We start from the raw sequence: 22,966 nt of genomic DNA, 5'->3' as shown, positions 1-22,966 counted from the left end.
ATATGTGCGGTTGGGAGACTGTAGGTCTGACACGGTGGTCAGCAGCACAGGAGCGCCGCAGGGAACCGTACTCTCTCCGGTCCTGTTCACCCAGTACACATCAGACTTCCAATATAACTTGGAGTCCTGCCATGTGCAGAAGTTCGCTGATGACACGGCCATAGTGGGGTGTGTCAGGAATGGACAGGAGGAGGAGTATAGGAAACTGATACAGGACTTTGTGATATGGTGCAACTCAAACTACCTGCGTCTCAATATCACCAAGACCAAGGAGATGGTGGTGGACTTTAGGAGATCTAGGCCTCATATGGAGCCAGTGATCATTAATGGAGAATGTGTGGAGCAGGTTAAGACCTACAAGTATCTGGGAGTACAGTTAGACGAGAAGCTAGACTGGACTGCCAACACAGATGCCTTGTGCAGGAAGGCACAGAGTCGACTGTACTTCCTAAGAAGGTTGGCGTCATTCAATGTCTGTAGTGAGATGCTGAAGATGTTCTATAGGTCAGTTGTGGAGAGCGCCCTCTTCTTTGTGGTGGCGTGTTGGGGAGGAAGCATTAAGAAGAGGGACGCCTCACGTCTTAATAAGCTGGTAAGGAAGGCGGGCTCTGTCGTGGGCAAAGTACTGGAGAGTTTAACATCGGTAGCTGAGCGAAGGGTGCTGAGTAGGCTACGGTCAATTATGGATAACTCTGAACATCCTCTACATAGCACCATCCAGAGACAGAGAAGCAGTTTCAGCGACAGGTTACTATCGATGCAATGCTCCTCAGACAGGATGAAGAGGTCAATACTCCCCAATGCCATTAGGCTTTACAATTCTACCGCCAGGACTTAAGAACTCTTTAAAAGCTATTATTAATGCTTTTTGAGATAGTGATTTAGATGCATATCATATTTTTTTACTGAGTTAAGTATTGTATGTAATTAGTTTTGCTACAACAAGTGTATGGGACATTGGAAAAAAAGTTGAATTTCCCCATGGGGATGAATAAAGTATCTATCTATCTATCTATCTATAGCGGGGAAGTCTGGGGCCAGAAGCACAGCCTCAGAATAGAAGGACGTCCCTTTAGAACAAAGATGAGGAGGCAATTATTTAGACAGAGCATGATGAATCTGTGGCATTCATTGTCACATACAGCTGTTGAAGACAAGTCACTGGGTATATTTAAAGCAAGGTTCTTAGCTAGTAAATCTATCAAAGGCTATGTGCAGAAGGTAGTAGAACGAGGTTAAGAGGAATAGTAAATCAGACATGATCAAGTAGCAGGGTAGGCTCAATGGGCAGAATGGCCTAATTCTGCTCCTATGTCTTATGCTCTTACTGCCTTAAGCATATAATGCCATAGAAGGTTCTATGCAGCAGTAAATATATTTCACGGAGCTTTTATATTTCACTATTTCAAGATCTTACACAGATTTAACAAAAGTAGTCCATAAAGAGCTCTAACAATAGTGTTAAAGAAACAAATAAAACGTGATATTTCTATGTCTACAACTTAAACAATTATTATTTCAGTTATTCAGGAAAGCTAAAATAACAGACAGAGGATGTTATTCAAGTAGGTTAAGCTTTCAACAACTAACACAGCCAAAAGTAATTTCCAAGGGAGCATTTTATTTCACAAAAAGTACCAGTTTTCAATGAGACTGGAAACTTCTGATTCATTTTAAAATCTGCCAACTTCAAATTCAATTGAGCCAATTGCCACCCAATGAGTCTCCTCTTAATCTTCAACAAAGTGATGGAAAGCGTTCCTCAGAACAGCATCCTTCCTTCCATCACGAGGTCAGAAGGGAAACATAATGGGGAATTTCATCACTCAAAGGGAGGTGAGAGTGTGGAACAAGCTGTCAGCGAAAGTGGTGGATGCAGGTTCTATTTCAGCATTTAAGAGAAATTTAAATAAGCATATGGATGGGAGGGGTATGAAGAGCTCTGATCCATGTGCAAGTTGATGTGACTAGGCAGATTAATAGTTTGACGTGGACTAGATGGGCTAAAGGGCCTGTTACTGTACTGTAATGTCTATGACTCCATGACAAAGCTGCCTATATCCCATCCACCCTACCCACCGATTTGCTTCATCAACAACACATTGTTACTACAGTGTGTATTGTTCCTTTCTGTGCCTTGGGGCACATCGGGTGGCAACCATGCCATTTCTCCAGCATTTATCTGTTTTTTAATGAGGCCAGGTTGCTAGCTTGACACTCTGAGGAGCTCGAAGGAAACATCGGGGGAATGGAAATTTTAAAGTTCTATCGGAGTCCGCACAGTGTGAAGTGTCATGTCACCAATTTCTCACACTGTATAATCCAGCTGTGGTTTTATTTATCTACTTTACTTACTTAATATGACACAGATCCATGCTATTCCTCTTGCCCCACTCCCTCTTATTTCACTGTAGCCCTAAAACTTGGGCTCTCACACATGCCCATCAATGCCCCTTTAAGGAAGGGTGATTTGTAGTAACAAGTTAACCTCCCTACCACCTTTAGCATGTGGGAAGAAACCCAAGCACCTGGGAGGAAAAAACAGGCCAGAAAGTTGTAAAGCAACAGCATCTGGTAACACATTCCTGTGTCATCCACAATTCAATCAGATCATGACTAGTCTACTCTCATCTTCCTTAATAGACTTGCCTAACAAAATGCTGAAAAGTTGTATAAACTTTCAAATGCTCAAAATCTATGAAGCATGCTCCAATTTTGCACTATCTTCCAAACTTACAAATTTCATTCCTGACAGTCGAGTTCCAATTTTAAGAGTATGCTTTCATGTTCCAGAATTACCCCATGAGAGGAAATAATTGCTCTGTATCTACCCTGTTAAATCTCTATAATCATTTTAAATATCTGATTAGACCTCCATGAACCTTGAAACTCTAAAGTATACATGCTAAGTTTATGAAACCAATGCTTAACTGTTAAAAACCTGGTTTAATTTTGGTTAATCTTGTTTTATGGAACAGATCATAAAAATATGCAGATTAAAAGATCATTTTTCATAAGATTATGGACTAAATGAAATTTTTATAGTGGTGGCCAATCTTTCTGTCTCTTTTCTTTAAATTACTCTCCTCATCAAATGGGAATACAAAACATTTGTCAGCACACATGCACAATACCTCATCATTATTCTTCTCTCTGTTTCACTTTCTAATACAATAATATTAAAGGTGACCCTCACACTACAACATTTTGGGTGATGGATATTCGCCCTTATGAAATCCACAACCACTAAAAAATATGGGACTCATAATAAATTTTGCTCTTATGAAACTTATGTGAAAAAGAAAACAAATAAATAAAGTTTTTTTACACACACACACACACACACACACACACACACACACACACACACACACACACACACACACACACACACACACACACACACAAAGCTGATGGCGTAGCTTTGCATTACACAAAATGTAAACATAAGACTATTTTTTGGAACACACCCATCCTCCATAATACAGAGGCCACCTGTGTTTTCATGACACCATGTGCATTTACTGGATCAAAAGCAAATTAATTTGGGAGGAATTTGTGACAGTCACACAATATTACAGGTGCTAAGACAATATGACTTAGGTCCCAGAAGGTTGATTTGCAGGTTGTCTGTGGTGAAAAAGGCATATGCAATGTTGCCATTTACTTCAAGATGAATAGAATATAAAAGCAAGGAGATAATGCTGAGATTTTATAAGACACTAGTCAGGCCACACTTGGCATATGGTCAACAGTTTCAGGCCCCAAAGGATGTGATGTCATCAGAGAGAGTCCCAAGGACATTCACGAAGATGATTCCGGGAATAGAGGGGTTAATATATGAGGAGTGCTTGGTAGCTTTGGTCATGTACTAACTGGAATTTAGAAGAATGTGGGGGGAGGGGGATCTCATTGGAATCTACCAAATGTTGAAAGGGCTAGATAGGGTGGATGTGGAGAGGATGTTTCCTATGGTGGGGGTATCAAGAATTTGAGGATACATCATCAAAATTAGAGGCAACCTTTTAGAACAGAGGTAAGGAGGAACTTCCTTTATCCAAAACATCATGAATCTGTGGAATGCTCTGCCACAGACTGTGGTGGAGGCCAAGTCCATGGGTATATTTAAGGTGGATGTTGATAGTTTCCTGATCAGTCAGGGCATCAAAAGATATGGCAAGAAGACCGGTGTATGGGGTTGTGTGAGATCCGGGATCAGCCATGATGGAAAGGCAGAGCAGACTCGATGGGCTGAATAGCCTAATTCTGCTCCTATGCCCTATGGTTAGGTATCTTTGCAAATATAGTAAAATCACATTAATTAGCCATGCAAAAGAGTATCAGGAAATGCAATAAAAAAAGTCGTTGCAGGTAGTTAGACAATTATTCTTACCTCAAATGTTCAGGTGGTGATTTATGAAATTTGTAAAGGCGAATTTCCACAACCCAACAGCCATATCACAGGGGTCACCCATAAATAGCTTCTTGAATCCAAATAATTCAAGTTTGTTTAATGTCATTTCCAGTACACAAGTATAAAGGATTACGAAATAATTGTTACTCCGGAATTGTTGCAGCACAATAAATACAATAAGATAAAGAACACAATAATAAAAGAACAATAAATATAAATACATAAGATAGCTCGATCACGAAAAGGAGAAAATCTGCAGATGTCATAACTCCAAGCAACACTCACAAAATGCTGGAGGAACGAAGCAGGCCGGGCAGCATTTATGGAAAAGAGTACAATCAATATTTCAGGTCGAGACATCGACTGTACTCTTCTCTATAGATGCCATCTGGCCTGCTGAGATCCCCTAGCATTTTAAGTGTGCTGCTTACATAAGATAGCTTATCTACATAGATTGACTTCACGTCCATTAGGTACAGGAGTGTCTGTATATAAGGTGACGCTGACAGAGAGTGATAAAGCAGTGATGGTGGGGGGTGGGGGAGGTGAGGTGGGTTAGTGGGTGGAGGCATTGATCAGCTTTACTGCTTGGGGAAAGTAACTACTTTTGAGTCTGGTGGTCCTGGTGTGGATGCTTTGTAGCCTCCTCCCTGATGGGAGTGGGACCAACAGTCCAAGAGCAAGGTGGAAGAGATCCTTTCATGATGTTGCTGTTCTTTTTCTGACACCTTTCTGCATACATGTCCTTACTGGTGCGTAGGCTGGCACTGATGAAGTATTGGGGCAGTCGTGAGCTTCCCTGTCTGCTACAGTGCAGATTCTGTACCATGCATTGACGCAGCATATTAGGATGCTCTCTACTGCGCATCTGTAGGGCAAAAGACACAAGCATTCATGTGCATAATCCAGCTCTGTTTGGCTTTCTCAGAAAGTAAACATTCGTGAGCTTTCTTGATTGTGTAGAATGTTTTCAGGGACCATAAGAGGTTGTGCAAAATGTGTACTCCTGGGAGTTTGGAACTGCTTGCAGTTTCAGCTACTGTGCTGCCGATGTAACGAGGGGCATGAGGGGCATGAGTGGTGAGCGTTCTTCTGAAATCGATTACCATCTCCTTTGACTCGTTGACATTGAGAAAGGGGTTACTTGCCTGGAACCAGGCCTCAAGCTCTTCCATCTCTAAACAACACCCTTAATAATGGCAGCTTTAAGATATTATATCAATGAACTGAATTCAACAGCTGTCTTTTTTGATGGCATTCCTTTTAATTTGTACATGTTATGTTACGGAGATAAAATCTGAAAATATTTCAATTAGTGACCTGTCTTTCTTCACAATGAATTCATGAACAGGAAAAAACTCCAAGTTGAGAAATGAATCTGTCTGTATAAAGTTTACATATAGATCCAGCTGTGACACATCAAACAAAAATTAAGTATTTAATAGGTTTCTAATTATGATGTCATTTGACTTTGTGGTTATTTCTCCAGGGCACAACTGTAACAGTTCTGGTACAGTACATGTAATTCAAGAGAGACCGAGACTTCAGTAAAATGATGTCACAGTCTCAGAATTTCTTTTACTCTTTCTTCACCCATTTTAAGATTATGTCGATTATAATCTAGTTACATGAACTTCATGCAACTTAGATTTAAATCTCTGATGTTAACTAGACGTTTCATCAAGTTATTCATTTATTGTTAAAAATCTTCATTCTTCATGCAAGTTAGAAGCCAATCAATGCGACGTAGGCTAATGTTGTACACAACAATAATTCATGTACTCTGCGAGAAAAAAAATTGAATTGTACTAGAAATAGAAGAAATAGAAGTTATCAAAGAAATATCTTGATGGATGCAATATTGCATTTAACGCACAAATTTTTGAAAAAAATACAAGCAATATGTGCAAATAATTTCTAGATACCAATTCAAAGTAACTGATAGTATCTTTAGAGCCACTTATTTGGCCTGTTAACACAGATGTACCATAATGCTAATATCTTCTGAGCAGAGCATGAAAACATTTGCTGCCCAGTAACTGATCGATTTGGAGTTGGATTCAAAACTATTACTAGAAAAGGTTAAGCAGCAGAATTGAGAGCATGTCAAATTTATCTAAAAGGAAAGCAACAGTAAAGAATACTCACACAGTAGGGGCTTTGGGCTTAATGCTCAGCTTCCACCCGAAAACAATTCTAAAATTTAATGCATCATAGCCCTAAATACAATGTGTGATAAGGCAGAGAACAAATGGCTCAGTCCACTGTTGAAATTGCTCATTTCACCTTCTAAGTCAGTATCTTTCAGAAAAATTGAAGTGTAACAAATCATTGCATCTAGTCACAATAGCATAATTACACTTTTATTTTTCCAAAACAGGAGACACTGCATTAATTTGTTCTGGTATTACATTTCAGTGCATTCCACTGTAAAAAAAAAAGAATTCTGAGGAGGTATTAATTCCAAAGATCTCCCTTACTCTGCTCATAAGTGAAAGTAATTTCAGGAATCTGTGTATCAGCTGAAACATCCTGCACTAATTCAAATCATGCCTCCACGTCTTAAATGGATAGATGACTGGAGAAATGTCACAGAAGGAAGTGAACAGATTAAAGCAGGGAGTCAAAACAAACTGACAGGCACATATACACGAACGTACACTACTAGATGACAAACATTTCCAGTTACTCGACATGGGAAGAGTACCACAGCTAGATTGTGACCATTAATTTACACATTATCCTCTCTCTTACAGAAGGTAACATGCTGTCAGCTGTTCCCTGCAGCAATACACTGACCGGGCAACAAGTTGTGGGTTTACTTTCTATTTCAACAACACAATGAAAAAGTACGGGGAACATGGGGTCAGCCTCCAGAGCACAAAATACAGCAACAATTAAGATAAATGTTCATCCATTACGTATAGCAATCTTCCATCCACACTGTAAAAAATATCTGACACTAAAAACACACACACAATGCCGAGGGAACTCAGCAGGCCAGGCATCATCTATGGAAAAGAGTATACTCAATGTTTCGGGCCGAGACCCTTCGACAGGACTGGAGAAAAAATGCTGAGGAGTAGGTTTAAAAGGTTTGGGAGGGGAGAGAGAAACACAAGGTGATAGGTGAAACCTGAAGGGGGAGGGATGAAGTAAAGAGCTGGGAAGTTGATTGGTGAAAGAGATACAGGGCTGGAGAAGGGGAGTCTGACAGAAGAGGACAGAGGCCATGGAAGAAAGAAAAGGGGGAAGAGGGCACCAGAGGGAGGTGATGGGCAAGCAAGGAGACAAGGGAAGAGAGGGAAAAGGGAATGGGGATGGTGAGGGGAGTTGGGGCATTATAGGAAGTTCGAGAAATCGATGTTCATGCCATCAGGTTGGAGGCTACCCAGATGGAATACAAGGTGTTGTTCCTCCAACCCAAGTATGACCTCATCACGACAGTGGAGGAGGTTATGAATAGATATATCAGAATGGGAAGTGGAATTAAAATGCGTGGCCACTGGCAATCTACGTCGGGTCTCACCAATATACAGGAGGCCACACCGGGAGCACCGGACACAGTATATGACCCCAACTAACTCACAGGTAAAGTGTGGGCTCACCTGGAAGGACTGTTTTGGGGCCCTGAATGTCTCGGTACTCTTTGCCATTGATGCTGCCTGGCCTGCTGAGTTCCTCCAGCATTTTGTGTGTGTTGCTTGGATTCCAGCATCTGCAGATCTCCTTGTTTCTGATTTGATACTGAACCACAGCTGTCAAATCACAAGTTTCTTTTAAATCAAGTCAATACTGCGTATTCAGAGACTGCAGGTGCTGGAATCTGGAGCAAAAAAACATATAGGCAGTTGACATTTCCACTTAAGAGCAGGTTGACTCTGCATTTCCCTCTACAGATGCTGCCAGGTCTGTTGTGTTCCTCCAGCAGTTTGTTTTTTGATCAATACTGTGTGTATGTATGTGTGTGTGTATATATATATATATATATATATATATATATATATATTTGTGCAACATTACTCCCAGATACCCAAACACCAATTGTAAAAGATACATACACAGGAACCAGATAAAATCAGCTGATCACATGGCTCAACTAAATGTCGAAAGTTACGCAAGAGGTTCCTAATGTCAATAGAGCTGACCAACAGCATATCTGACACAGGATGTGTGGACTACCTAGAAAACTTCAAATTGTTTCTTCGGATCAGAAGTATGCATGGCAAAATGGGGAAACTTCAACAAAATCTCTAGCCACAGCAAGAGGCAGACTAGGGGGCACGTTCTGTTCTGCCAGCTGGTGAAGACTTGCCACTCCATGACACAAGACTGTATCAACACCAATTTTTGAGTGTTGAAATATGCTTTTCATTAGGAAGTAAACTGATTTCAGTGGTGGTTAGGCAATAAGGAGGAAGAAGAAATAGTTTTGGCCCTGGGCATTTGAGGTATCAGGATTTTGAGAGTGTCAACATTCTAGCAACCTGGCTTCCAGTGTTCTGCAAAGCCTACTGATACCCTTCCTCCGAGGGATTGCTGGAGTTCCAGCCACCGCAACAATGTTGTCCTGTGTCAGGCTGACAGGGACCGTTGTTCCTCCACAACTTCTTGGAGGCGTTGCCTCTGGGAAGCTAGCTAAAACTACAGCCACTCAGCCTGTGAAGGCATGCTGAAAAACCATGCCATGTAGGGCGAAAATTAGTCTTTGCTGACATTCAGCTCAAATGAGAGCTTGATTTCAACTTTTTAGTGAAGTTTGGGTAGGTACGTGGATGGTAGGGGTATGGAGGGTCATGCTCCCTGTGCAGCTCGATGGGAGTGGGCTGTTTAAATGATATCAGCAAGGACTAAATGAGTCAAGGCGCCTGTTTCTGTGCTGTACTTACACCTGCAACTTTTATTGACCAAAGTTCGATAGTATCAGCAGAAGCCATCAGAAAATCGAGTCTAAAAGTTGTAGAACAAAGAAAGGCACGCAGGAGACGGGTACTAGAAAATGAGTCCTTCGAAGGGTCTTGGCCTGAAACGGTGACTGTACTCTGTTCCATAGATGCTGCCTGGCCTGCTGCATTCCTCCAGCATTGTGTGTGTGTTGCTTGGATTTCCAGCATCTGCAGATTTCCTCGTGTTTGCCAAATACAGTGGAATCTGGTTAAACGGACCAACGGTTAATTGGGCAGCTCAAAAACAAAAAATAACTGAGAAAACTGCTGGGATTTGCTTTGTTTATTTGTGATGCTGTGCTGCTTAATTGGGTCAAGAGACTGTTGCCGAACTGTTTCTAAATACTACAGTTGCATGGATTTGTGTGGCCATTAGACAGTACACCATTCTTACAGCAAACAGTTTCAACGTTCAAAGTAAATGTATTATCAAAGTACTTAAACGTCACCATATACAACTCTGCGATTCATTTTCTTGCAAGCATCACAGTAAATATAAGAAACACAATAGAATCAATGAAAACCACACCCAACAGGGCAGACAACATTGAGCAAAAAAAAACTGCAAACACTAAAAGAAAGAGAAAAAATAATAATAAATACTGAGAACTTGAGATGAAGAGTTCTTGAAAGTGGGAACAGTGAAGTGAAGTTATCCTCTCTGGTTCACGAGCCTGAGATGGTTGATGGGTAATAACTGTTCCTGAACCTGATGGTGTGGCTCATGCAATTTCTTCCTGAGTAGCAGTAGCAGCAAGAGGAGAGAATGGCCTGGATGGTGGGGGTCCTTTATGATGGATGCTGCTTTCCATGTAGATGTGACGAACTGTGCTGCATCCACTATTGTAGGCTTTTCCGTGCAAGGGCATTGGTGTTTCTATATCAGCCTGTGATGCAACCAGTCAATATACTCTCCACCACACATCTATAGAAGTTTGTCAAAGTTTTTAAATAGCACTATTTGCATATGTTTGTGTTCAAAAAATAGTGATTTTTGACAATAATGGCTGGGAGTGAAAATCAAAATGATTTAACTACATCTGCAGGTTAGGAAGTATGAAGAATTTGTAGGTATCAACATAGCATTGTATCAAGGCAGTCCATTATGTGCTCTAGGTGTCTGCGGTAATTTTGCTCATTTACAGTCAATGGAAAGAACACAGCAGTGTGCTGGTTGTCCATCATATCTGATGATGACAGTGAAACCTGTGCAGGAGTTTCTAAAGTGGAAAAGCTGTTGAATTGGGACAGCCCCACTCTCTCAACTTTGGAAGTCCTGATCCAATGGTACAAGTAGTCATCACAAACTGGGGTCTTCCTTGGTTGCAGTGGATAACCATGACGTCTTCTGTGCCTTATCCTACCCTTTGCTCTTCACAAAGTATTGCAGAACAGCCTTCTTGACCATTGGATCTCATTGTCAATAGCATCCACCCAGTCTGCCGGAGCTAACTTCACACCTTGTGACAGACATGTCCCTATTTCACTGGGGTTTGCGGCCCACCAGCCACCTTCACCTGGTTTAGACAGTCTGCCAAAGCTGTATGAACAGCTACCCTGAGCTGAGTGCCCAGTGGGGACCAAACGTGAGCAAGCTGCCCCAGAACGATATGATAAGCCCCTTCACCAGGTGTTACCCCTGCCTGGACAGCCCATAAATAGCAGCGTACACTGGATAAATTCCTCTGTAGTAGCAATGGTAGTGTTCTTACTTTTTGTTGTATTTCATTTAAACACATAATTTTTTACTCAAATAAGTGGTAATTTACCTTTTTTTTTAAATACCTTTTTAACTATTTCCATGAAACTTCGGTTAATTGGGGCAGCCACTCAATTGAGCCAAAATGTACTGGTTGTAACGTGTCTCAATTAACTGGAATCCACTGTACTGAAGTTTGCTTTTGAATCACAAAACAGTGACATGGCTTTGGCTTCTAGATTATGCCTTCTTGTAATAAAAGGAAGCAGAACAGTTTGAAGAAATTTTCAAAGCAAATCATGGAGTGACAATACAACAGGCTCTTTGGTGTTGAATGAGTTGCAGATTTACCACTGTCTTTGGAACTTCTCTCAAGGGCAAGCAGAAAGCATTTTACAGAGTCTACACATAACTTTAACTTAGAATCACTGTGCAAAATATAGCTGTGTCACAAATGTAGTTCATGCAGCTTCCAAAAGGATGCTACAGAGAAAATAATTAAGTGACTTGGTTTAAATTAAATCAAATCAATGGGTTTACATTCAATTTCATCTCATTTTGACTCAGTGGGAAGTCAAAGTCAATAGATGACTTTGAAAGTATTGTTTTGAGATGGTCATGACCAGGTATACAGTAACATCTCTTTTCACCCCAAGACCAAAGTGTGCCTGTGACCTGCAGCATTCAGGCACAAACCATCTGTGTAAGAGGCAAGAAAATGAGTAGGATCTTCTTATTGACTTTGCCCTCATTACAGAGTGTGGGGCGTGGCCAAGTGGTTAAGGCGTTGGACTAGCGATCCTTGAGCAAGGCACTTAACACACACTGCTCCAGTCCACCCAGCTGAAAATGGGTACTGGCAAAATGCTGGGGGTTAACCTCGCGATAGACTGGCCCCCTATCCGGGGGGGGGGGGGGGGGGGGGGGGGAGTGTTGTACTCTCAGTCGCTTCACGCCACAGAAACTGGCATAAGCACCAGCCTAATGAGCCTCGGTTTCAGACTCTAACTGATTCATTACAGAGGGATTGTGCAGGATGTAGCCGCTATCAACAGAGAAAGACATTCTATCTGAAGAATGTGTCACAGCAACCTCTGAGCATTCTTGTGAACCCCATCTGGACCATCTCGAATGCCAGCTCATCCTTTCTTAGATAATGGGCCCAAAACTGCTCACAATACCCCATATGTCAAGTGAATAATGCCTTATAAAGCCTCAGCATTACATTCTTGCTCTTATATACTAAACCCCTTGAAATGAATACTAACGTTGCATTTGCCTTCCTTACCACCAACTCATCCAGCAAGTTCACTTTTAGGGAATCCTGCATGAGGAATCCCAAGCCCTTTTGCGCCTCTGATTTTGAATTTTCTCTCCATTTAGAAAATAGTCCATGCCTTCATTCCTCCTACCAAAGGGCATGACCCCACAGTTCCCTGCACTATATTCCATCTGCCACTTCTTTGCTCATTCTCCCAATCAGTATTGCCGTAGACTCCCTGCTTCAACACAACATGCCCCTTCACCAATCTTCATATCATCTGCAACTTGGCCACAAAGCTATCAATTCCATTATCCAAATCATTGACATATAATGTGAAAAGAAGCAGTCCCAATATCGACAACCGTAGAATACCACTAGTCACCAGCACCAGCTAGTATTTTCCTGCAACATCATGGGCTCTTATCTCGTTAAGCAACCTCACGTATGGTACCTTGTCAAAGGCCTTCTGAAAATCCAAGTAAACAACATCCACTGACTCTCGTTTGTCTATCTTGTCTGTTACTTCCTCAAAGAATTCCAACAAATTTATCAGGCAAGAGTTTCCCCTATGGAGTCCATGCTGATTTTGGCCTAGTTTAGCATTTGCATCCGAGTATCCCAAAACCTCATCCTCAATAATGGATTCCAACATCTTCCCAACCGCTGAGTTCCAGCGGTCTGGCCTATAATTTCCTTTCTTCTGCCTCCCTCTCTTTTGAAAGAGTGCAGTTTTCCCGTCCTCCAGAACCATTCTGGTATCTAGTGATTCTTGAAAGATCTACAATCCTTGTCCTTCTAGCACAGCATCTGAAATATCATGGGCATGCCAGTGTGACTCAAGGTAAGGAGTTAACCAGGCCTCCTTAGTGCAGGGGGTTAACCACAAGGATTTCTTGCTGGTGGCCATGCACTATCATCACATGCATAGAGTGAGAGGATCTACTGTTTGATAAAGAGCTCTGAATTCATATATGGAATCTTGGATTTTCTGAACGTTTGGAGGCAAACGTGTTTATCTACATTGCCAGAGACAAATTCTCCTTTTTGAGTGGAGTGCCAATAAAAAGTACTATGAAAATCCCGAAAGTGGTTAGTAAACAACAGATTTGTAGATTTGTTCTCAGTTGCATCTATTGAAATACACAGAATGGCAATTTGTTTGGGTTTTTTGTCACTGCCGGAGTTCAGGTTTGTCTTTATTCACATATGCAGCAAAAGGTTAGTAAATAGAGGCTTCATTTCAGAATTGTTACGAATGCACCTCAACCACTGTGGTTCCAAACTCCTGCTTATCTTTCTCAAACGAGCTCTGCACAAACTGAATCCCAATCCCTTCCAATTCCTTCCCCAGCTAAATTCCTGGCAACCTGCGATAATTTTACATAGCACAAGTGAAAGGTTTCCCTTTCCCATTCAGACACAATACTTTTTAATTTATTGAGATACAATGCATAAAAGACCCTTCTGTCCTATCAAGCCGTGCTGCCCAGCAACCCCCGATTTAACACTAGTCCAATCATGGGACAATTTATAATGACCAATTAACCTACCAACCAGTACATCTTAAGACTGTGGGAGGAAAATGGAGCACCTGGAAAAAACCCACGCAGTCATGAGGGGAACACATTATAACATTAACAACAGGCTTTCCCCTTAGACTTAGACTTCCATCTCTAACTTATTGGTTGGTAAACGATACACCAGATGATGACGTTTCAGTGGATAATAAAAAATAAACATTCTAAAAAGGCATCACTCATAATATTACCGACTTCACTGATAGTAAGCCAAGGTATGAAATGTTAACTCTTCGGGTTACTATTGCTCCATTTCTTTGCTTTTCTTGGTAACACCAAGTTAATGATATTAGTATTTATAACAAAATCAGTTCTGCTTTATTGATAATGCTACATCTTACAGATAAAATGGGTCTGTTGTGATGAAATTTCTTGCAATTATATCAAGAAGCTAGAAATATAGGTTCACAGTATGCTCTAAAGACATAGTTCCCAACTGATAAGGCAGGAGCAGTAGCAAGAGAATATAAAGTTCAAAGTAAACTTATTATCAAAGTACATATATGTCACCATATACAACTCTGAGATGCATTTTCTTGTGGGCATACCTAATAAATTTAATAACCATAATAGAATCAATGAACGATCTCAGCTAATTAGGGTGGACAACTAGTATGTAAGATGACAGACTATGTAAGTACAAAAATAAACAAAAAAAAGTAATAAATAAATAATAAATAGTGAGAACATAAGATGAAAAGTCCTTGAAAGTGAGTCCATAGGTTGTGGGAACAGTTAAGTGTTGTGGCAAGTGAAGATTAGCAAAGTTATCCCCTCCAGTTCTGGAGCTTCTTGTACCTTCTTCCTGATGGCAGCAGTGAGAAGAGAGCATGGCCTTAGAGCTGGGGGTCTCGGATGATGGACGCTGCTTTCCTGCAACAACGCTCCATGCAGATATGCTCAATGGTGGGGAGAGCTTTATTTGTGATGGATTACTTGGTATAACAACTTTTTATTTAAAAGTAAGAATACAAACAGCAAACAGTGGAACCCTGATTATTTCACTGGAAAGAAGATAGAAGGGTAGCAGCAAGGCGCCTTAGTAATGGCTGAAAAGTAATGTAGATTTCTTTCACTAATTAACAATACTCAGCTTGTGGCGTAAACACGTTTTGATTGTGCTTCCACATTACGATCATTGTTAACTTATGGATATTGTCATTTCAAGTGAATAAAAACAAAATGATATTCATTATGCACCATTCTCTGATAAACACATGTAAGCACATATATATTCTCTACAGCAAGGCAAGTAATGAGAGAAGAAATAGCTCAAGATTTCCATTTAAAAAATAATAAAAATATAAAGATACAGAAAAATTCAACAATTAATTCAATGGAATTGGTTACATGAAGCAAGTCCCTTTCCGTCCTCAGCACTGTGTTCAAAAGTCGTATCATTAGAGCTGTAGATTTTCTATGTAGAAAAAGTTTTAACATCTTAAAGCACTTGTCCCCATCTACAGGTCTAAAAATGCAACTGCTAGAATTTCACAACGTCAAAAAACTTGTTACACCTAGAAAAACTTTGCAAGAAATGGATTAAAATTATACTGTAATCCATACCAACTAAAGTCTGAACAGTATTTGACAAGTTTCATACATTGCAATTGAAACATAATCTTAAGTACTGTTGTGCACACTGTGAATTATCGAATTGACTGTATTGCATCAAAACGTGGTGTTTTATAAAATAAATTGTCTAATTTAGCACCAGACAGTCAAAACAAACAACTGTAGTTCTCTAAAGGATTCATTGCAAACTTCTTTATATTGCATAGAAATACCACTGCTATATTCCATTTCTAATGCTTGTTCTGCAAATCTTTCCTGCAGGTTGCACAGGAGAATATGATACGACACCCAATTCCGACTCGGATTCCTAAACCAAGATCCAGTTCAATAAAGTTCAAGATGCCTGAAAGACCCATTTCCAAATCTGAGCTGCAGTCATAAGTATAACCTGTATGAAAACAGGCAAAAAGTGGTACCTCCAATTTCTGTAATCTAGTTTTGGAAAAATGTAACATATTTTATCTCGCATAGAATGTGCAAACAACTATTACCAATAGGCTGCAGGGTTATTTGTGTTCAGTTAAACCGGCACAAATGTGAATTATTGACCATTTTCCACAACATGTGTAGAAAACGGCTGCAAAAATCCATCACAAGCCTGAAAAATCAACTTGGTAAATGATGTTAAGAGGTGATTGCCTCACAGGGAAATAAGATTAAAAGAAGTTATCTGTTAATCTCTTATGGTTATGCTAAGTTTCAGACAAGCTCCTAAAATGATAAGTTTCCAGCTGAATTCTCTGCCTAGCTGAATATTAAGTGTCAATATTCTTGCTGTCAAGAATTGAACCATCTTTGTTGAGAAACTGTTCCTACAAAAGGATGTGGCAACAAGACCAACAGAGGAATTCTCTGCATCGTTGACCACTTCATTCCAGTTCAAGTGTAAATTTATGAAATATTTCTACATAAACTCAAGCATGATCTTACAACTTGAATAAAGGCATGCAGTCACTCTCTTTGTAACAGCACAGAAGACTATTACAAGCTGTTAATGTTACTAGAGAGAGACCACTTGCTTTAGAGAGGAAGATTTTCAAAAAGATTCTTGTGAAAAAGAGGGATCAATTCAATTTAAGCATTAAGAACCAGATTAAAATGCACTGAACTGTTCAAATGGAAAATATAACTACCATAAGTAATGGATGCACTAAAACATTGTGGGAGGAATTGAATAGTTAAATATTGAATAAGGCTCCAAAAACTAAATGCAGATTATGCCAAACTGAAAAATAGCTCAATTTGCATCTATTGGTTTGCTTGAACAATTATGATGTACATTAAAAAGTTGCAAATGTGTCACATTCACAATGCACTTTATACCCGTTAGATACCTACCTAGTCAGAATTTCATTTTACATGCAAACTATATGCATACTTTTTCAATGAGGTGTAATTTTTCTGTTTCTTACAGCTCCTTATATATTAGGTTGAATTCGACTCCCAGTTATTTTATGATGTCCACTTCTTTTAATGAAAGTGCAATATTTTATTATAATTTCCAAGGAAAACTGATTTATACTTAACTGATGGATAGACATTGGATAGGTCAACATACAAGGTATACAATCACTCTATCAACCACCACAAAAGTATCAATCACTCATGCTCCTGTTTCTCCATAACAGAACATTTGGGGCACAGAAGTCAACATGGAGATAATGACACCTTTTTGATAACCACAAGCTCCACTTGAGGTAGTAACTAATGATATCACATCTATCCATGTTTGTCCTGAAGGAATAAATCAGAAAAGGTGAAATACAGCTGTAATGAATTCTCAGATTAACCTTTCTCTACACCTTCTGCAGTTATGGTCCACTAGCTCAAATAATATCACAAAAAGTAATGCAAAAAAAAGACATCAAAGTCCAGAATGAAAGTGATAAGATTCCTTAGCTTCCACACAAATAAATTCCATCACTCTACTTCACGCTGGGAAAATAATTTCTCAGTTCCTATGGCATTGGATTGGAGCCCATTCAACTGATTAGGGATTCTAAGGCTGAAGATGAGAAAAGAAGTTTTTTTTAAAAACCAATGGTGCTTTAATGTTTTTAATCATTTCCTAGTGTTTTCATGTGCTTAATTAATTCATTTATAAATAGTATTAAGAATTATAGAACACAGAAGAGTACAGCACAGGAATATAGACTATGTCCCACAATGTCTGTGCCAATTATGATGCAAAGTGAAACTATTCCCATGTGAATGCACGATTCACAACCCTCCATTTCCTTCATGCTTTTGTGCCTGTCTAATTACCTCTTAAACACCACTGTTGTATTTGCTCCCACCAACACTCCAGCAGAATGTTTCAAGGCCCTACCTGTCTCTGTATTAAAATAAACTTGTCCCATATATCTCCTTTTATCTTTCCTCCTATTACCTTAAATGTATATCCTCTAGTATCAGACATTTCAATCTGGGAAAGTGGCTTGACTTTATCCAACCTATCTTTGTCTCTCCTCATTTTATGAACATCAGTCAGATTTCCCCTCAGCCTCTAACACTGCAGAGAAACTTCTCCTTTAATCTCTACTCTCCAATCCAGGCAAGATCTTTGTGAACCTCCTCTGCACCCTCTCCAAAACCTTCACATTTTTCCTACAATGAAGTCAAGGCCCCAAACACGGCCTAACCAATGTTCTATGCAGCTGCAACATAACTTCCTGTCGCATACACTCACTGGCACGACTAATGAAAGGAAGCACGCCATATGCCCTCTTTACCACACATTACAAGTGTTGCAACTTTCAGGGAACTATAGACTTGAGCCCCAAGACCCCTCTGTACATCCAGTTCTCTTTGTGTCCTCCCAAAGTGCCACACATCATATGTGCCTGAATTCAGCTCCGTCTGCCATTTCTTCATGCTGTCTGCAGCTGATCTGTGACAACCTTCTTCACCACCATTATTTGTGTCATTTGCAAACTTGTGTCAGCCCATATATTTTATCCAAATCACATATATAATGAAAATAACACAGATCCCTGTGGAACATTGCTTATCACAAAACTCCTGAAGAATAATATCACACTCCCACTGCCCCAAAAGAGGAAATTTTACTGTGGTAAGACAGTGGTGATAAACCTGATTCTGATTCACTATACTCTGTTTCTATGGCCAGGTTAATTTTAAATTGATTCTACCAAGTGATAGTGGATCCCATTCATCTTAATTTTGTGCATCAGCCTGTCATGAGGGACCTTGTAAAATGCCTTACGAAATTCCTTGAAGAAAACATCCATTGCCCTACACTTATCAATCATCTTCATAATTGCATCAAGTTTGTAAGGAATGACCAGTCGCTCACAAAGCTATGCTAGCTATCCCTAACAAAGCCCTGCTTTTTAAAATGTGAGTTTTATTTGAAACATCTGAGTGCTGAAGTTATCAGCACAAGCAGTCCTCTGCACCAGGCTCTGGCAGTACACAAAATTCGACACAATTCAGTCTGATGCACTGCAACTACTTACAATACAGAATACAACACTACCACCTGCTGGCAAATGAACATTATTGCATCAACATTTCTCAAGTGCATCTGCAAAAGCAGTCTATCTGCCACATCAATCTTTTCCAAGGACTTCCATGTACAATGCACCATAACACCATAAGATATAGGAGCAGAATTAGGCCACTTGGCCCATTGAGTCTGCTCTGCCACTTCATGACTGAACCAATATTCTTCTCCAATGTTGGTGTCGACTGAGGTCCCAAATAAGTTTGGCAAAAATGTTCCAAAACACTTCATATAGAATCATACAGCACAGACACTGGCCCTTCAACCAATCATGTCCATGTGGAGCACCTATCTAGGGTGCAGAGATATACCAGGATTAGAAAGCATGTATTATGAGGATAGATTGAGCATGCTGAGGCTTTTTTCTTTGGAGACAGCTTGACAGAGGTGTACAAGAGAGTTGGAGGTATACATGAGAGAGGGGCTGGCCAAAGTTGATTGGAAGGGGACACTAGCAAGGATGATGGTAGAAGCGCAAAGGCGGGAGTTTCAGAGGGTAACTCAGAAGGCACAGGATAAGTACATCCCTAAAATGAAGAAGTATTCTAAAGGAAAGATGAGGCAACCATTGGTGACAAGGGAAGTCAAAGATAGCATGAAAGCAAAAGAGAAGGTATATAATGTAGCAAGTATTAGTGGGCAGCTAGAGGATTGGGAAACTTTAAAAACAGAAGGCAACTAAAATAAACATAAGAAAAGATGAAATATGAAGGTAGCTAACCAAAAATATCAAAGAGAATACCAGAAGTTTTTTTCCGATACATAAAGTGTGGAAAGAGAATGAGTGCATACATCATTACACGGGAAAATGATGCAGGAGAGATAGTAACAGGAGACAAAGAAATGGCAAACAAACTTAAATATTTTGCATCGGTCTGCACTGTGGAAGAGACTAGCAGTACGCCAAATATTCGAGAGTGTCAGGGGGCAGAAGTCAGTGTCATTGCTATTATGAAGGAGAAAGTGCTTGGGAAGCTGAAAGATCTGAAGGTAAATAAGTCACCCAAGGACTACACCAAGAGGTGCTAAAGAGATTGTGGAGGCATTAGTAATGATCTTTCAAGATCACTAGATTTTGGAATGGTTCTGGAAGACTGGAAAATTGCGTACATCACTACTCTCTTCAAGAAGGGAGGGAGGCAGAAGAAAGGAAATTATAGGCCAGTTAATTGAAGATCCATTATTAAGGATGAGGTTTCAGGCTGCATGATAAACTAGGCCACAGTCAGCATGGTTTCCTTCAGAGGAAATCTTGCCTAACAAATCTGTTGGAATTGAGGAAATAACAGGTAGACTGACAAAGAAAAGTCAGTGGATGTTGTTTACTTGGATTTGCAAAAGGCCTTTGGCAAGGTGCCACATATGAGGCTGCTTAACAAGATAAGAGCCCATGGTGTCGCAGGAAAGATAATAACACGTAGAGAAGATTGGCTGATTGGCGGGAGGCAAAAAGTCAGAATAAGGGGGGCCTATTCAGGTTGGCTGCCAGTAACAAGTGGTGTTCCACAGGGCTTGGTATTGGGAAGCTTCTTTTCAAGTTATACATCAACAATTTAAATGACATAATTGATGGCTCTGTGGCCAAGTTTACAGATGATGCAAAGATAAGTGGAGGGGCAGGTAATATTGTGGAAGCAGAGAGTCTGCAGAAGGACTGAGACTGGGAGAATGGACACAGAAGTGGCAGATGTACACAAAAATATGAAGGATAGCTTGGGTAAATGCAAGCAGGCTTTTTCCACTGAGGTTGGGTGGGACTACAAATAGAGGTCATGGACTAAGGATGAAAGATGAAATATTTAAGGGGAACAGGAGGGGAAATTCTTCACAGATGGTGGTGAGAGTGTGGGATGAGCTGCCAGCGCAAGTGGTGGAGGTGGGTGGAATTTCAATATTTAAAAGAAATTTAGACAGGTACATGAATGGGAGGAATATGGATGGCTATGGTCCAGGTGCAGCTCAATGGGATTAGGGAGATTAATAGTTCCCACATACTAGATGGGCCAAGGGGTCTGTTTCTGTGCTGTAGCATTATAAATTTGACATATTGGTCAGTTATACAATGTTTACCCTGAGGTCACCTCACACCTTCAATAAATGAAAATAACTTCATGTGTGATCATATTTCTTTAAGCCAATTCCAACCTTATAATATATACAAATATCTTATATCAGTTTTCCAGAGCATTTTTAAGATATTTTGATACTAGATAGGTATTGAAAAATCAACTTTCAACAAAGAAACAATGATTTCTTTCCAATCCTCTGGGACCATACCTGTGGCAAGAAAGGCCCCAGCAATCTCCTCTCTTGCCTCCCTCAATCACCAGAGGATATCCACCTTCATGTTATTTAAGAGAGCCAACAACTCCATCTTCTTGATATCAACATACCCTAGAACATTAGCAAACTCCGCATTGGTCTCACTATCCTTCATGTCCTTCTCTTCAATGAATAAAAATGCTACATGATCAATTAGTACCTTGACCACTTCCTCAGGGTCCAGACATAATTTCCCTTCCATGCTCTTCTCTAATCCTCCCTTCTCTCTAACTACCTCGTTTTAATGTATATAAAATGCCTTGGAATTTTACTTAATCCTATTCACCAAGGTCATTTTGTTTTGCTCTCATGATTCATTGTTTGAGTTCTTTCTTGTTGTCTTTATATTCTTCAAGGGCCCTGTCTGATTTCACCTTCTGAAAGCTTACACATGCTTCCTTTCCCTTTTTAACTAAATTTGCCACATCTCCAAGATTCCTAATTCTTGCCACCCTTGCCCTTCTTCCTCATTGCAACATGCCAATTCTGAGCTCTGATAATCTTGAATTTAAATGACTCCCACATGTCAGACATGGACTTGCCCAGTAACTGCTGCTCTCAATCTACACTGCCTTGTAATGATGTAAATTGCTTTGTCCAAAATTTAACACTGCCTCCCCCAACCTCCCACAAAGTTGGGATTTCTGTTCTCAAATTCCTCTCCCACTGAAATTCTAAGCACCTGGCCGAGCTCACTTCCAAATGCACAAGGTACTGTATGGCCCTGTCACTGGTTAAGACTATTTATATACTGTTTTAAGAACGCCTCTTGGGTGCAACTAACAAAATCTGACCCAGCTAATCCTCTTGCACTCTGGAGGACCAAGTCCATATTCAGAAAATTTAAGTCACCTACTATGACAATCCTGTTGCTTTATCATCTTTCCATAATCTACCTACATATATCTCCCACTGGCTATTGGGAGCCACAGTACAATCCCAGTAATAGTGTTAGCACCTTTTTCATTTCTGAGATCTGCCCATATGGCCTCAGTGGAAGACCCCTCCGGCATGCTAATGTATTTCACATTTTTAGCAACTAGACGTTATGCTTCAAGCTGTTTCTTCATTCCTCTGTTGTCATCCATCCTCTGTCTACATCTCCTCCAGGTCAATCAGCAGCCATTAACAAACCTTCGCCAACCTCACCCTGTCAGCACCGCCATCACAAGTCTCATTTAGTCACCATGTTGCCTGCACTGCATCACTCTCATTCAGTTTGTTCTCTCTTCCAGTTTTCATTTTACAGTGCATTTGATTAATAACTTTTCATATGAGGAAATGTCAAGCCTGAAACATTATCTTTTTTTTTCCTCAGCCTAACATGCTGAAGATTTCCAGCAGTTTCTGATTTTGTTCTAAAAATTTAAGTGATTTATTGTTCAGGAATGCTCCCACTATATTTCCTTCATACACTCTTCTCCACCCTACTCAGACCTTCTGTGTCTAGGAGCAGAAAGAACCTAGACTGTGGTCCTTCCCCACCGAGCCTTAGCATTGGCTGCACTGAGCTTCAGTGCACCCCACACTGCATGCTCCTGCAGCTGGACTGTGCCAATCCGCAGCATTCCCATACAGACTGTGCTGGAAGACCAACAAGTTTCCAGCAGACCAAACAGCATGTTTCTCCGAGTTGATGTCTT

General features: G+C 40.3%; 2 protein-coding genes across 7 annotated transcripts in view; one reads left to right on the top strand and one right to left on the bottom strand.

Annotated features, from left to right (window-relative positions):
- The window catches only part of filip1l (filamin A interacting protein 1-like), a 216,541-nt gene extending 200,389 nt beyond the window's left edge, over positions 1-16,152 (top strand). The window contains exon 6 of the mRNA XM_073045146.1: positions 15,737-16,152. Coding sequence (XP_072901247.1) covers positions 15,737-15,856 — 120 coding nt within the window. The 3' untranslated portion in view covers positions 15,857-16,152. The remainder of the gene's footprint in view (positions 1-15,736) is intronic.
- Positions 1-22,966, bottom strand: part of cmss1 (cms1 ribosomal small subunit homolog) — a 290,453-nt gene that overhangs the window by 262,802 nt on the left and 4,685 nt on the right. The window lies entirely within an intron of this gene.

The sequence above is a fragment of the Hemitrygon akajei genome, chromosome 5 (genome assembly GCF_048418815.1).
Source record: "Hemitrygon akajei chromosome 5, sHemAka1.3, whole genome shotgun sequence".
Taxonomy (NCBI): Eukaryota; Metazoa; Chordata; class Chondrichthyes; order Myliobatiformes; family Dasyatidae; genus Hemitrygon; species Hemitrygon akajei.
The sequence above is the reverse complement of the archived record's forward strand: the minus strand, read 5'-3'. Positions and strand labels throughout refer to the sequence as shown.